The 15,460-nt window shown below is 35.5% G+C and overlaps 1 protein-coding gene across 1 annotated transcript in view; it reads left to right on the top strand.

Moving 5' to 3' along the window:
• Positions 1-12,162: 12,162 nt before the first annotated feature.
• Positions 12,163-15,460, top strand: part of LOC113042893 (voltage-dependent T-type calcium channel subunit alpha-1I-like) — an 89,340-nt gene continuing 86,042 nt past the window's right edge. The window contains exon 1 of the mRNA XM_026201899.1: positions 12,163-12,305. Within this exon, the coding sequence (XP_026057684.1) occupies positions 12,216-12,305 (90 nt within the window). The 5' untranslated portion in view covers positions 12,163-12,215. The remainder of the gene's footprint in view (positions 12,306-15,460) is intronic.

Here is a 15,460-nt window from a genome sequence, read left to right as displayed (position 1 = left end):
CTAAAGTTGTGATGCTAAAAACATTTTTAAATATGATAATTTATTTTTATTTATTTAAAAAAATATATTTAGACAAAATATTATAGAATGTCAGCCATTTGTCAGTTATAAGCCTTCATGTGAAAGTAATGATCAGGCTTCTGGTATTGGCCAGAATTTTAACATCAGTGCATCATTAGTATGAACTGAATTTCAGAATTTGCACATATTAGCATTGGGTATAGCAATAGTAAAACTACATAAGGCAATTGAATGGTATATGTGTATATGTAAAATTTTGGAAAAGGCAAACAATGGAGGATGAAAATAGATCATGAAGAAAAGCTTATCTCAGTCCATCGAAGTGATGGATAATGATCTGACACATCGAGTGAGAGCAGGAGAAAGCGAGAGACAGTCTTCGGTCCCAGGCTTGTTATGCTTTGCTGCACTCAGGTCATCTGATCTGGCTCCTTTGGACACGCTGTGTAAAATGGATTATGTCTCTGCATTAGATCCATGTGAAATATGAATGAAGGTCTAGAGCTCCAGAGCTCTCTGAATCATTTAACTGTCATGTCCTCTACCACCTCGCTTGAAAAAGGTTTCTCATTTTCTCACTGCAAATTCAGTCTTTTCTGTTGTCCAGATCTATTATTTCATTATGTTAGGCAGTGAGAGACAGAAAAGTGAGCTATAATTACCCCAAAGTATATCACATTCTCAAATTAGGCAGTTTTACAAAAGAAACTGTAGGAGAATCAAGAATTAATTTCAAATTTTGCTCCTGTGTTTGTTTTAATTCTAAAACTGCAAAAAAAGAAGTTTTCTGTTTGGGCTAGAATGTTGGATAATTAACATGTGTGAGTGTATTAAGCTTGTCAATTAGCTGTTGCTCAATAATATAAATTATTGTAAGAGAAGGCATTGTTTGGTTTGTTTAAATAGTATGCTATGTCAACTTATGGCTCAACGAGTGACGTCAGTCAGGTTAGTGTTATTAAATCTTTTTGTGAATCCTGTTTGAAAAAATAAAATAGCATTTGCACATTGTGCAACATTCCACCTCTAAGGTGTGATAAACTTGCTGGAAAATATTACTCTATATCCTCTCTTAATTCCAATATAGAGTGAGCACGAAGCTTGCTGAGGGAAGATCATTCTTTATGCATTTGCATGAGTTCCCTTCATCGCTTTGTTCTCTTGCGCTCTCAGTGCCAGGAGCAAATACTGTGAAAGGAAAGGTCAAAAGTGAAGTGATGAGAGAAACATGGGGAAATATTTGAAGACAGGGAGAAACAGAGAAGGAAGGAGAGAGCGACAGATGGCCAGAAGGAGGCTGGTGTTTTTGTAGAGTTCTGCGTGTCGCCATGCAGAAGTCCATTTCCTTTGTTGCTTTTACTCTCTCTGTTGTTGTTTTTACTCTCTTTCCACTTGTCATTTGCTCTCAATCACTTTTCCATCGTCTTCAGTTGCCCTCTTGCACTATTCATCATCTCTAACACTTTCTGACTATCCCCTGCCAAACAATTTATTTTTACATTGTGTCACGCATTTGAAGTGTTTTCAGATAAATGCATGTAGATGTCCAAGAGACAGTAGATAGTCCTTTCATATATGAAAAGGAGAGATCTAAAAATTCAATATGTTATCTGTAGGAATGAAAGACTCTTTAGGGGTATTGTATGTATTTCATATATGTGCACCCCTAAAGTCATATACACATATATTATGTAACACTAGAATGTCTTAATTTTGGAGTCTGATTTTGGTCTTTCACTATTTAAGTATTTATGACATGTAATTGTACAGAGCTGTTTATATACATTATATGTGATAGTAGATGTTTTACTTGCCATTTACAGCTCAAGTGATATGGCAGATTTTTAATCGCAACTGATGAACGGAAATACAAACGGATAGTTATTTCATAAACCTCCTTGGTCTAAATGAGAGTTGTCAGGATAATGTGTGCACATTTATCATAGCCCAAAACGAATCTTGATAACAGTATCTATCATGAAATTTTTTAATATATTTTCTTATTTTAAAATGAAATCCAAAAAAAACGTCCACACCAGTGAGCTAATTTTAGGAGTACGGGTAGAGTGTTTCACTCACACCTTTCCAATGACAAAAATATGTGTATAGCTAGCAGTAGAGGTTCAACACTCACTTTGTCTGAATATTCTTTTTATACTACATAGAATGCAAAAAAGTACCTCAGAAGAGTAGCTGTATTAATATCTAAACTTTTAAAAGTAGAGAGCAGAGAGGCAGTCAGAGGCTGTGTTAACGTGTGATGAAAGCAGAAAGGGAGCATAATTATGCATTACATCCTGGTATTTATGACATCACCTCATCATCATCATCCTCCTTGTCATGTCATTGCTATGTAAATGGGGTTCATTGGAGCTTGGCCCATCTCTCAATCTGCTGCATGATCTTTAGTTCCTCTGACACATGAGCGGCACACACGTGCATCTCCCATTTTGTTTCTCCTCACAGGAGAAACACTGTGTTTAGCTCAGTATCTGAGGAGGCACCTCATCTGATCCTGTTGCTGTGGCAACAGGGCCCGTCTTGTCTCGGGCTACTGTCAGGGTCCAGCGCAGCTTAACATCTGAGAAACAGACACACTCCCTTCCTCTCCTTCACTTTATTCTCGCCCACTCTTGCACCCCACAACAAATGCATGTGTGTGTTTGCATTTGTGTAACTACATTGCTGTGACCATCATGAGTGTTGCACTGTCTAGATGATTTTGAATGCAAGAATGCATTTTGCATGTCTTTTTCAGAGACTATATCTTGAATAAAACATTTTCCTTACCCCTTTGGCTTCTGTTTCTGTTGATCTAATAATAATCTAACAATATTTAGTGAGGTTAAAAAAAAATGCTAGTGGGGGAGAGAAAATAAATGTAAGACATTATCTCTGAAAACAAGTCTTAAAATCTATGGCAAAATAAAATGTTCATGTTTAAAGGATATTTATCTTAACAACAAAAATATTAATTTAGAAAATGATTTTAGCAGTCTGTTTTCCCAGTCTAAATGCTAACCAATCATGTTATTAAAATTACATAGTAAAAAAAGCATGCATTTATTGTTCCTAATCACTTCAGAGCACTTGAAAACTGAAGCCCATCAAATTAAAACCGCCTTTGAGATAAATTCTCTCGCTAACTAGGTTTTGAGACATAGCCAGTGTATCCTCTCTCCATGTCTAAGGATGAAGCATCACATTCAGTATTCACTTCCCAGTTTGACACTAGATACAAGGTGTTCAGTTCCACTGCAGTGTGTAAGTTCACTGTTCTGCACAATGTCCCCTCTCTGCCTCTAAAAAGTGCATAGATTTTCAAGCGTTTCAAGTGTTAAATTAATACAACTTAAACACACTTGCTCTGGTTAAGAATAAAAAGCTGTTTATTATGGCTCTAGGCTCCTCATAAAATTTCAATAAAGTTTCTACTATTAAAAATGCAGATGGAACAAAACAACTGCCTCAAAACCAGCCAAACTCATTCAGTCTTGAGTGTGATGCTCATTTGCAGAACAGTGCGGTAGGCCTGTAGGTTGTGCGTGTGTTTGTGTGTGTTAAAGGTATCATGATTCATGAAAAAGGAAAGCCTTACATATCACTTGTGCAAATGCATCTGGGTTTTAGTCATTAATTCATGGCACTTTTGAATACTTGATGTTGCTTGATACAGTATGTGATTATGGTAACCAGATGACCATAATGAAATAGCAGGACATGTTGGAGGTTGTTACACCCCTGGACTCTTTTAGTGTGTTTTTGCTGTAACTGTAACAGAGGTATGGCTGAGTGGATGGTTAAATTCTAAAACGCGCTGGTATACTTTAAGAGAAAGCTTATTTGTTCAATTTATTATTTAAAATGTGTGAACGTTTTAAAAGAAAAGATGGCTTTGGTCTGTTGAATTATTGAAAATTAATGTATCACTCATGTGTAATGGCTACATTACTTTTTGGGATGTGCATTCATTTTCAGTAACTGATGTAATCAGATGTGATATACGGATAGGACTGAATGTAAAAACTAATCCCAAAAAATGTGTCGTCATACCGTATTTTCCGGACTATAAGCCATTGACTTTCATAGTATGGAAAAAATACTATGGAAGTCAATGCCTACCATAAACCGTTTGAAACAAGTCGAGGAATTTTTATTTTTGGTTGAACTATGCCTTTAATATGTGCTTTCTGAATGAGGAATAAGGGTTAGCCATACTGTTTCTTATCCACTGATTCAGTAGTTGAAGTTTGGAGATGTATAAGATTTTTACTCATTCCTCCAGGGGTTCATACATTTTCAGCTGCTTAAGAGTGAGTAAGAGAGAGAGAGAGATGTGTGCGTGCATAAATATTGCAGTGTGTGTGTTCAGCTGAGATGATTAGAGTTTACTGACAAGAGAGTCTTTCTTAACACAATGAGGTTCTTGAGGAGGTCAAGGGTTTTTAGAGAAGTGTGTATGCATGTCTCACTTTGAGTAGTGACATCAAGCCAGCGTGTGCCTACTTTATCTGGTGCCTCAACACACTGTGCTCTTGAGCAGTGTGTGCGCTGTAGTTAGCTGACAAATCCAGCAGATAAAGAGATGAGGAAAAATATGGAGAGAGAAATGATGGAATGAACAGAAATGATTAATTGGACTGTGAAAATGAAGGATGAATTGGACTAATAGTTTGGAGCCTTCAGTTCATGATTCAGTGCTGTTTTTATACTCAAGTGAAAGTATAGCTGGAGCACAATAAAATGAAAATGTGCTAGAAAATGTACTCACCCTCAGGCCAGCCAAGATGTAGATGAGTTTGTTTCTTCATTGGAACAGATTTGGAGAAATTCAGCATAGCATCCTCTGCAGTGAATAAGTGCCATCAGGATGAGAATCCAAACAGCCGATAAAACATCACAATAATCCACATGTATTCGTTTGTGACCTGCTTTTCTCATTACCATATATCTAATCTTCGGTCGGTACAGAATCTAGTGTTTGGATGTCCATTTCTGCTGTTTTGCCAATTATTGTTAATATTATTTTGCTAAAAACTTGGATCTGAGAGATTTACTGAGTTTTTCATTTTACTGGAAGATGAGTTTGCTCCCACAGGCAACCGTGAGTCACCATTGCCATCAACAGAGTTTCACACGGACACTCACACTTCACACCGCACGGTCATCTAACGGGAGTGCAACACATACACACACACACACACACACAGAGTATACCAGATGTGCAAGCATCTTCTTCCAACGGTTGAGTTCAGAGGTGCTCTGTCGATTGTACACTAGGGAGATCCATACAGTTGAAACTTTCAGAACTGTGTTGTATACAAGCGACATGCATGCACACTTTTAAAGTGAGATATAGCGGTGAAAGGTTTTAATTAACTGCCATTATTAATCCTCCTCTTAATATATCTTAACACCAATAACCACAGCAAGAGTCGCACCTTCTCCCTTCAAAACACACACTGCCTGCAAGCTCTTTACATACACAGACTTAATGCTAATGTATGGAGGGCGGTAGGAGTGTTTCTGGAATTTGTTCCCTTTTCTGCTGAGAGTTGCGTGGTTGAAGCGGAATGGCTAAATGAGCGCAGAGGCAGGCAGCTGAGGAATGGCTTCAGTTATTTGCACAGCTCCGTGTGGCTGTAGTTCATCCACAGTGATAGAGGTTCTGCATATCATAAGCGTTAATTGGGCGGCGGCCAAACTCGACCCCAGAAGTCTCCATCAGAAAGAGGACAACAGAAGACATGTGATCACAGTTAAGAGAGAGAGTCTATAATACCCTGTCCCCTTTTTTTTCCTTTCAAGAGACTTTGATTCACTAATTCAAAGTGATTTAAATGATTTAGTGATTCATCGTTGAGAAAATATTCTTAAAGTGCCCCTATTATGGGTAATGAAAGGTTCTGGTTTTGGGAGTCCACAACAACAGGTTGACATGCATGCAAGGTAAAAAAAATAAAATAAAAAAATAAAAAAAAACACTTTCATTGTCTTAAAATATGCATTCATTTTTTTTCCTTTTTTGCACAACGACTCCCGAATGATTTGTTTAACGATTCATTTTTTCAAACCCTTCCTTTGCATGACACTAAACCACAGTGATTGGTATACTGCATGCAGCATATTTCATTAACAGAACGCATCACATCACCATTAATTAGCCCACAGCTCGGTGGTAAACGCCCAAACAGCCATGGTATATGTGTAAGCCCAATGCAGAAACAAATTGATAAAGCACTACAATTTGTACACCAACATATTGTTCTATTCTTTATCAGAACTACAAGTAATAGCAACCACAAACATACATTATACATTGACACATTTCTGGACAATTGCGAGTGAACAGATATTGCTGTTAGCTGATTAGATGTAGACCTACAATCTGTGCGGAGCGAACACAACACACACAACTAAATACGTATTTTTCAAGCTATAGTACAGAGTACATGACAGCAACAGTTTTTAAAACAATTATTTCACTTTCAGAATAAAAATTTCCTGATAATTTACTCACGAGTCGAGTTTTTCTTTATACAGTGTGTATACAATAACTTTATACACATTGCACCTTTAGATTTAAAACTTTGCAGGATGTTTTCATTCACTTACAGCTGTGTTACACACTGCATGAAAGGTCATTTACAAAAATCCATAATGGGGCACTTTAAGAAGTTCTGTGAACTGCCTGCTGAAAAATCTGCTTTTGACACATTTAAAGATGGAAGACCAATGTGGCTAAATCAGCTGAAGGTCGGAGACCAGCCAGAAAACTGGTTAAATATTTTGTTGTTGTTGTTGTTGTTGTTTTCAGCAGGCTCCGTTTTAAGACAGCATCCTAACCATTATGAACCTCATTAATAACCGATTATTTTATGAAGGAAATTGATTTTAGTGGTGTTTGCTGTTAGCATATTGCTAAGCTAATGCCACAATAATCTAAGCAGAAAATAAATATGCATAAATATTGAGTAAAAAAATGTATATATATATATATATATATATATATATATATATATATATATATATATATATATATATATATATATATATATATATATATATATATATATATATATATATATATATACAGTATTAAATATTTTTTACAATCTTATACAAGTTATACAAAATACAAGTTAATTCCTATTTCTGTCTTTTTTTTTTCAAGCCTGTCACAATGCATTTTGGGATTACCATTTCACAAAGGAAGTGTACTTCACATGTTGCAAAGCTAAATTTACTCAACTGTTTTAAATATTAATAATAATGTTTTTTGAGCATATCAGAAAATTTGAATGATTTCTGAAGGATCATGTGACAGTGAAGACTGGAATAATGAGGCAAAAAAAAAAAAATCAGCCTTGACATCACATCAATAAATTCCATTTTAAAATATATTCAGTACTCCCTATATGCAGAGCTCGCAGTTTGAGTAGGGCACCAACTAAAAATATAGACATTAACATATATATAAAGAGAGCTCTCACTCTCACCTACTGTTTGTGGCTGAATTAAAATTATCAACATAATTAATGGACAATTAGGCTATATCTGGGAAAAGACATCAACGCAGTCCAGTGCAGAGAAAAGAAAAATAAAAAGCCCAAGATGAAGCCCTTGCATTACTTTCAGGTATCTTTGTTTATAATCCTGTGAAACTTTTTGAACTGTTGACATTAGTAATGTGTTTTAATGTCTGTAAAAATTTCACCACCAACAACAACGCATTTGACCTAATATTCTAGCTTTATGACTTAAAATGTATTATATAAAAACAATGATGCAATAATTATTGGTTAATTAATAATAATCATATGGTTTCATTGAATAACACTTTTAAAATATAATATACAAAAGAAACAATTTCCATTATTACAAATGCCTTCAAATGGCACCAATGGCCTGGTAATTGCTGTTTTTACACTTACAGGACGATCAAATCCTTGATTAATATTGACCAAACATTTAATTCAAGTATCCACTTAATTTAAAAGATTTTCCACCTTCTTGCAATAGAAATGCTACAGGTTCTTTAATTTCTTCAACAAAAATATGTGGATATAACAACCCTTACCAAAATTAACCATGGTTTTACAAGTAAAACTAGTAAAACTGCTTAATTTTATTTTGTGGGATTTCTGAATGCTTGTGACTATAAAATCAATCAGACAACTGCATTAATAAAACCACAGCGTAATTGTCTAAAGCAGCAGTTGTAATGTATAAATAATACAATTTAATTAATGTATTTATTTTATTTTATATTTTATTCTAAATCTATCTGGAGCCCTTAAAGAATTATTTTGTATTTTTATTTTTATTGTTATTTATTTTTTTTTATTATTATTATTTTTTTTTTTAAGGAGTGGGCACAACAATACTATTCTGCTTAGGGCACCCATTTAAACCCATTTGGCCTTAAATATATTTCAATAGAAAGCAGTTATTTTAAATAGTAAAAATGTTTCACATTTTGCTGTATTTTGGATTAAATAAATGCAGGATTGGTGAGCAGAAGAAAATTATAAAAAAAAAAAAAAAAACACTTTTGACTGGTAGTGTAAGCCATGACTGTCTTAATCAGCTAGCTGCTCTCGAATTGAACTTGTTTCTTCACTAATCACGCTTATCATCCATCTGCTCCTCCTCCTCTCTCTTGTTCATCTTTCTCTCTCTCTGTCAGTACCACGCTTAATCACTTTGACTCTGATGGCATATGTATGGGCATTGTGGCTGTGTCATTTTCCTGATGGGCCTCAGGAGGCCTGATTGTAAGTGTTTGTGATTGGCTGTTGATACTCTGAACCACAGCTATGGAGGTAAATCAGTAGCTTAACCTGAGAGGTTGAAAATATGAATGTAAGTTGAAATTTACACTCATAGCTCAGTTAAGCACAAGCTAGGCTTGAGATGTGTAGTACTATTGATAGCTCCATGAACCGCATGACCGTGTGGCGGTGAGATCAAAGCATGTCACAACTGTTTCGCAGCTGCTATTTTACAGAGTTTACTCTGCAATATGCAATAGGATATACATATGAAAGATGTTGCATTATTTGTCTACCAGATAATACCTGAAGGACAAAATGAATGCAGTGTCTTTAAATCCTGTAAAAGCTAAGGATATTCAGTGAAAATAATTTGCAGTGTAATACAAATAACTGATACATATGCATAAAACACAAATTTCTTTCTTGGCAAGTCACATTGGCTGGCGTTGTTCATTGATCGGGCATCAAATGAGTAAATATGTCATAAACATTTGTGTATGTCATTTTCTTTGTGTGAATGTCATTCTACAAATTTGTAACTATTAATCAAACACGGGTGTTTTGATCATTGTCTGTGTGTGCAAATTTAAAGATTCAGCTCGAGTCAAAATTTCAACTTACAAATATGAATGTTAATATAAGTTCTCACATCCAGATCAACAAGCTTTGGAGTTTTGCTACTGTATTACCTCCATACTCCTCTTTCCCTGCTTTCTAGAGCTTTCTAATACATCATGCATGATCTTATCATAAAGCCATTTTGCATACTTGTCAAAGGTGTGCAGAACCATTGTCATATTGGTCAATGGCGAGGACATTGGGAATATTTATTGTCCATTATAGAGCTGCAACAAATGAATATTTTCACAATTAATATAATGATTATTAGAACGATTGTTCTTGTGCTGCAGCGCTACACTGGTCAAATCGCGTAATTGCAGGACCTTGCATTAGCTGACATGAGATCAAACAACTATTTGACAAAAATATATTATAATGTCGACTTATTGTTTCAACCCTGCTGCCCATAAACATTTTTTTTTAATTTTATTTTTTTATTAAAATAAATATTTATGTCCTTGTGATCTGGCTACATGTAAAATAAAAACCTAATTAAAAGATGAGCTAGCTTTTGAATCTCTCTTTTTTTTTTTTTTTTTTTTTTTTTTTTTTAAATGCAACATTGCAGCCACCTTTTTATTGTTACAGTGCTGATAATATATGTAAACCTAAAATGTTTGTGCTTTCTAGGTTACCTTCTGTTTATTCATCATTAATAAACCTGCACTCAGATCCTGTTTATTTGACAGCCAAATTATGCATTTTACATGACTCGGATGACTTCTACAGACAAAAAAAATAAATAATATTTGTTCTCCGTTAACATGGAGAGAGAGTACAGGTAAATAATTTCATATATAATTTAACAATACAAAAATGACCTCTTATATGTGTGAATATCAAGAACATTTTGTTTCTTCATTACATGGCCCTTTTAATAAATTCCAGCATTTGGTTTTTAAGGACATTTTTATTCACCTTTGTATGATAAACATTGCTGGTACTGTGTTTGGTTGCCACTAGATATCCAAAGTGAGATCAGGTCCTCAAGCAAAATCGGCTGCAAATCCCCATCCTCACTGATCCTACCGTAACTATCTACATTTTTTCTCCAATAACTTCTTTAAGTGAAATGTTTCACTGTGTGCATCTGATTGTCTCATTTCACACCCCGTCAGACTTCCTCCCATCTATCTTTAAATAAACTGGCCATGTTTCTGTCAATCTATTGGCCTTGACTCATTCTCTTTCTTTTCCTGTCTCTTCACCCCCCCCCCCCCAACCCCAACCCCTGTACAGTGTACTGTGAGATTGATTCTGTGCTCCTGTCCCTTTAATGTCATTTAAGTGATTCTGTGGGTGCTATTTTCCCTCTGCCAAAAGCTTGCCTTAGAACCTGATGATGTATCCACAATAATATAAAAAAGAAAGGAACAATTTCCTGCAGTAACCATAGTGAACACTTTGCAGCATGATGCGGGTGCTTGCTTTAAGCCCTATGGGAGTTGTGGTCTCCATTCTAATGATTAAAGCAGGAACACAAGCCTGCAAGGCTTTTTACAATATTACACACCCAGGTTCAGAGTGTGTCCAATACGGTGGCAAATCCCTTAGTCTAACAACACATGGATACTGAAATGTACTTTTTTATCCCATTGAAAATTTAGATGTGGTTAAAGAAAAAAAGAATAAAATAAAAGCATAAAAAGATAGAAAAATTGCACAAAAAATCACTTTATACTGAATGCCAGAAGTCTCTTTTCGGTACAGTACATTTTTGGTAATTCCTAATTAACTGAATAATGTATAGTGCTGTTAGATCCAGCACAAAGTAAAATCAGCAGCCCTTTTGCTCTGTGGCCAATGCAGTTCAACAATGTAAAAGGTTTCATGAAAATGAAATAAAAGACAGGCATTAGAGATGAGAAACAAGAGGAATGGTCCATAAAGGTGAAGAGATGAGGCTCGTAGAGGTTTAGTGAAGAGGCCTGAGGGAGAGAAAAATGCCTTTTCAGTGTATTTTGTGCTTCTTTGTGATGTGCTTTTGCTGTGAAGATTGCATTCATTGAGTGGAGACTTCTTTGGATTGGTCCAATTCAGTGTTTGTTAAGTAATTTATAATTGAGATTACTTCACATTGAAGATATAATTTATCATTTCGTTCCTAAGTAATATATATATATATATATATATATATATATATATATATATATATATATATATATATATATATATATATATATATATATATATATATATATATATATATATATATATATGTATATATATATATATATACAATAAACAAGTTTTTATGTTTATGCTTATAAAGCAAATTCGGGAACTTTTATGTATTTATTTATTTTTAGATTTAGCAAAAAATGGTGTGATAAATCAACCCCAAACACAGCTAATAATATAAGATAAATCTGAAAAGCTAATCTTCTTTTGTATGATTAAAATATATGTTAATATATTTTATAATATACAATATAATTATATAATATTTATTTTAAAATAATATTATAATAATATATAATATTATCTTAAGTTTCACATAATTTTTTTCTCAGAATTCTTTAATGAATAGAATGTTCAATAAAACAAATTATTTGAAACATTGTATTTTGTAACAATAGAAATGTCTTAATTGCTCTTGCTGAATAATTTCCTTCAAAATAAAAACCTTGCTGACCCTGTAGTGCATGTCCTAGCATTTAATTTTCCCAAAGGTAAACACCTAATAAAACAAATTATAATAAAAGTATAATTTTGTGTATTATTGTATTTACTTGTCTGCTGATAAATATTAGCCTTGACATATGCTTCCTCACGTGGTTCGAGCGCATCAGCATCATGGTGATCCTGCTGAACTGTGTCACTCTGGGGATGTACCAGCCCTGCGAGAACATCGACTGCACCTCGGAGCGCTGTCAGATTCTACAGGTCAGTGTGGACACATATACAAACAAACTAGCTCTGTTCCAAAACATACTGAGAGCAGCATCCTAAAAGTCATAGAACAAATGGTCTGTCATTACACACCCAAAACATGAGACTAAATTAAATCTGTTTCTCAATATCTCTTCACAAGTCTTTGATTAAACAAGTATTTGATGTGGTCTCATTTTATGACGCCTTTATAACTTTTTTGGATCTTCTTATGTTTGATTAACTAGACTTTCAGAGTATGGAAACCTCTGCGGGATTAAAATTATCTTAATTTAATTAACCGAAGGTCTTAACTTACATAAGGGTGAGTAAATCATGACTAAGCTAAGGCTATCACAATTCACTCAGGGAGCAAGGAACGGGGAGTTCTTCAAAACAGCAGTCTTTAATAATCCAATACCACATGGAAACATAGGAGTCATAAATTAAAAGTTACTTTTTTGAATAGCCATCACAGCAGGACCAAACCTAAGATGCCTTAAAATGTTGTCTTCATAGAAAGCTCAGTAGGTTTTGGAGCAGAAAATCTGTATTTGTCTCTTTAGAGATATATAAAATCAACCCTGATACAACAGAGCATCCCTGTATGATGTTAATGTGCCTTGTCAAGACGCAATTTATTGTGTGTCAGTTACTGAGAATTAAGGATCATACACAGATTGCCGGCCCATCTTGTCTCAAGACACAGTCTTCCTCCTTTCTTTCCCTCCATTTATTATAATCATCCCTTTTGGACTCTGTGGTTAATGAGGCTCTCTCTCTGACTCTGAGAGGTTGACGAAGCGGACAGAACTTGGGGAGTGGGGGGGGGGGTTGTGTTGACAGAGCATGGCCTTTAATTGCTTATGTCATCTTTTAGGAGCTTTGGGGATGTTTTTATGTGTCCTCTAAACTCTCCATGCATTCATACTCCCAAGAGCCCAGCTGTGTTCATTAGCTTGCCTGGATGCAACGGCTGGGTCCAGGGAGTCTGTGCAGAGACCTCACATAAAAACGTATATGATTGTTGTGTTAGAAAAATCATTGCCAACAGCTCTGCTCCAAATGTTTGCAATGATGCAGTTTGTACACTGAAGGTAGACTAAAGGTCCCAGATTGCTAACTTATGCACAATTCTATGCATTTTTTTTTTTAGTGTTTATAGTGCGAGTAGTGCATTCACACTGAAAATTCCCAAAAGATATAGTGCACTTTAAATACCTGGATGATGCACTTAATTAACCCAAAAAATGAAGTGTGGAATGTTGGACACTTCATGCACTCAACTGCCGCAGCTTTAATTACTAGCAAAGGGGGAGAGGCTATCAGACTATTTGTGTATAGTGTGTCATTTGGGACGCAGCTTAAGCGTTTTATGCTTTGTAAAGGACACAAAACACCATCAAAGTATGATAAAAGGGGATAGATATGACAGCTATATTATGAAACTATATTATGACACTATATTCCTAATCTTCTGCTGAAGTCTTAGGTTTAAGCACGAACAGATCTAAATTTAAGTTATTAAGTGAAAACCTTTACATCTACAGTACCGTTACTTGCATTTGCAAGTTCATGACAGGAATGTCAGAATCATTTTTGTAGTTCAAAATTGGCTTAAGAGGACTTGAAAAATAAAACACATGTTGTATAAACCAATTTTATGATTTTCTCAGATTTTTAAAAACATTTATTGTAATCGGAGGGGAAAGAGCAAGCAGTACAATTCTTCTGTTGAACTTGGAAGAAAGTCATCTATATGGGTTTGGAACAACATGAAACTAAATAAATGTAAAAACAAATGATGACTTTCACATTCAGATATCAGTTGAAATAGTACTAGTATTTTCCCCTATTTTCTTTTCATAATTTTCACCAATGTATGCATGACTGTAAGTCATCTTATAGGTTTTTAGTCCAAGAGATACGTTATTGAGAGCTTCTCCTAATGACTAGGCCTCCACCAAATTGAATGAGTTTTAAAGCAATTCCCAATCACTTTCCACAGTGCATATCCCAATTAACAAATAATGCTGACTGTGAGCTTACCTCATATCTCAGGCTTACCTGTGAAAGTGGCTCATGTTACAGTGGGCCAGAGCCATCAGACGTCAGCTTTACCTTCTCATAGGTACAGCTGAAATGGAGCGAGAGCCATGACTCAATATTTTATCAGTCAAGATGGCTGACAGTATTCCCTCAGTGAGCTCTTGCTGTTCACAGCTGTACTCTCATTGTGTAAAAAGAGTTTGAAGAGAGAAATGCAAATTAAGGTCTGCATTGCAATATATCTCACATTAGCTTTTTGGATTGACTGCAAAACAAAAAGAAAGGATTGAAATGAAAACTGTGTGGGCAGGAACGAAAGTCTGTCTCTCTCCTGCTTGCTGTGTGTGTACGGACTCGTATAGAGAGCCATATGTCAGGTATGGCACGTGGAAGAAGGTAGCTTTAGAGGAAGCGTCCTCTTGGCGCCAGGAGGTTTGCATCCTCTGGTCCCACAGGGGATCTTAAACCAGTGCTGTTCTTCTAGCCCACACCGGCTGGTTTCAAACTCTCCATTGTTCATGTTGGCGGCCATCCATATTGGCATCGCTGCCCAACTGCCTCCTCCCTGTATCACACATAAGCACGCTGAAATCTGTATCAATTCTGCTTGGCAACTGGGAACATGCAAAGTGACTGAGACTAAGGGGCACAACGTAACAGACGTTCTATTTTCTGCATGCGTGTGCAAGAAAATTACACTTCTCACATCATTATAATTATCCCTACAGGGCTGAACTTAAAAACTGAACGAGTGACCAACATGAGAGCAGAAACAAAGCCATTGATGAGGGCGATCGCGGCTTGAATGGTCTGTGTAATCAGACGCTCGAAATCCCAGCTATATCTGTGGCATCGTAATGAGAACGCTGCAGGGATTTGACAGTGACAATCACTCGTCGGGGTGTTTGTAAGGAGCTAATTAACAGCCCTCTTTAAGTCTGTGTACTTGCATGACTCAATTGTTTATGAAAGAAATGCTTTCTGTCAAATGGATCATCTGCTCTGAACATCAGTCATCTCAGCGACGGTTGGGAAATGAAATCTAGGGTGAGGCGTCCGGCGTCAGGTGAAGTAAGGTTGAACAGGCTGGGTGCTGACTGGACTTCATAATAAATTGTTCA

Source organism: Carassius auratus, chromosome 3 (assembly GCF_003368295.1).
Source record: "Carassius auratus strain Wakin chromosome 3, ASM336829v1, whole genome shotgun sequence".
Lineage (NCBI taxonomy): Eukaryota > Metazoa > Chordata > Actinopteri > Cypriniformes > Cyprinidae > Carassius > Carassius auratus.
This window is presented reverse-complemented; position numbering and strand designations above follow the sequence as displayed.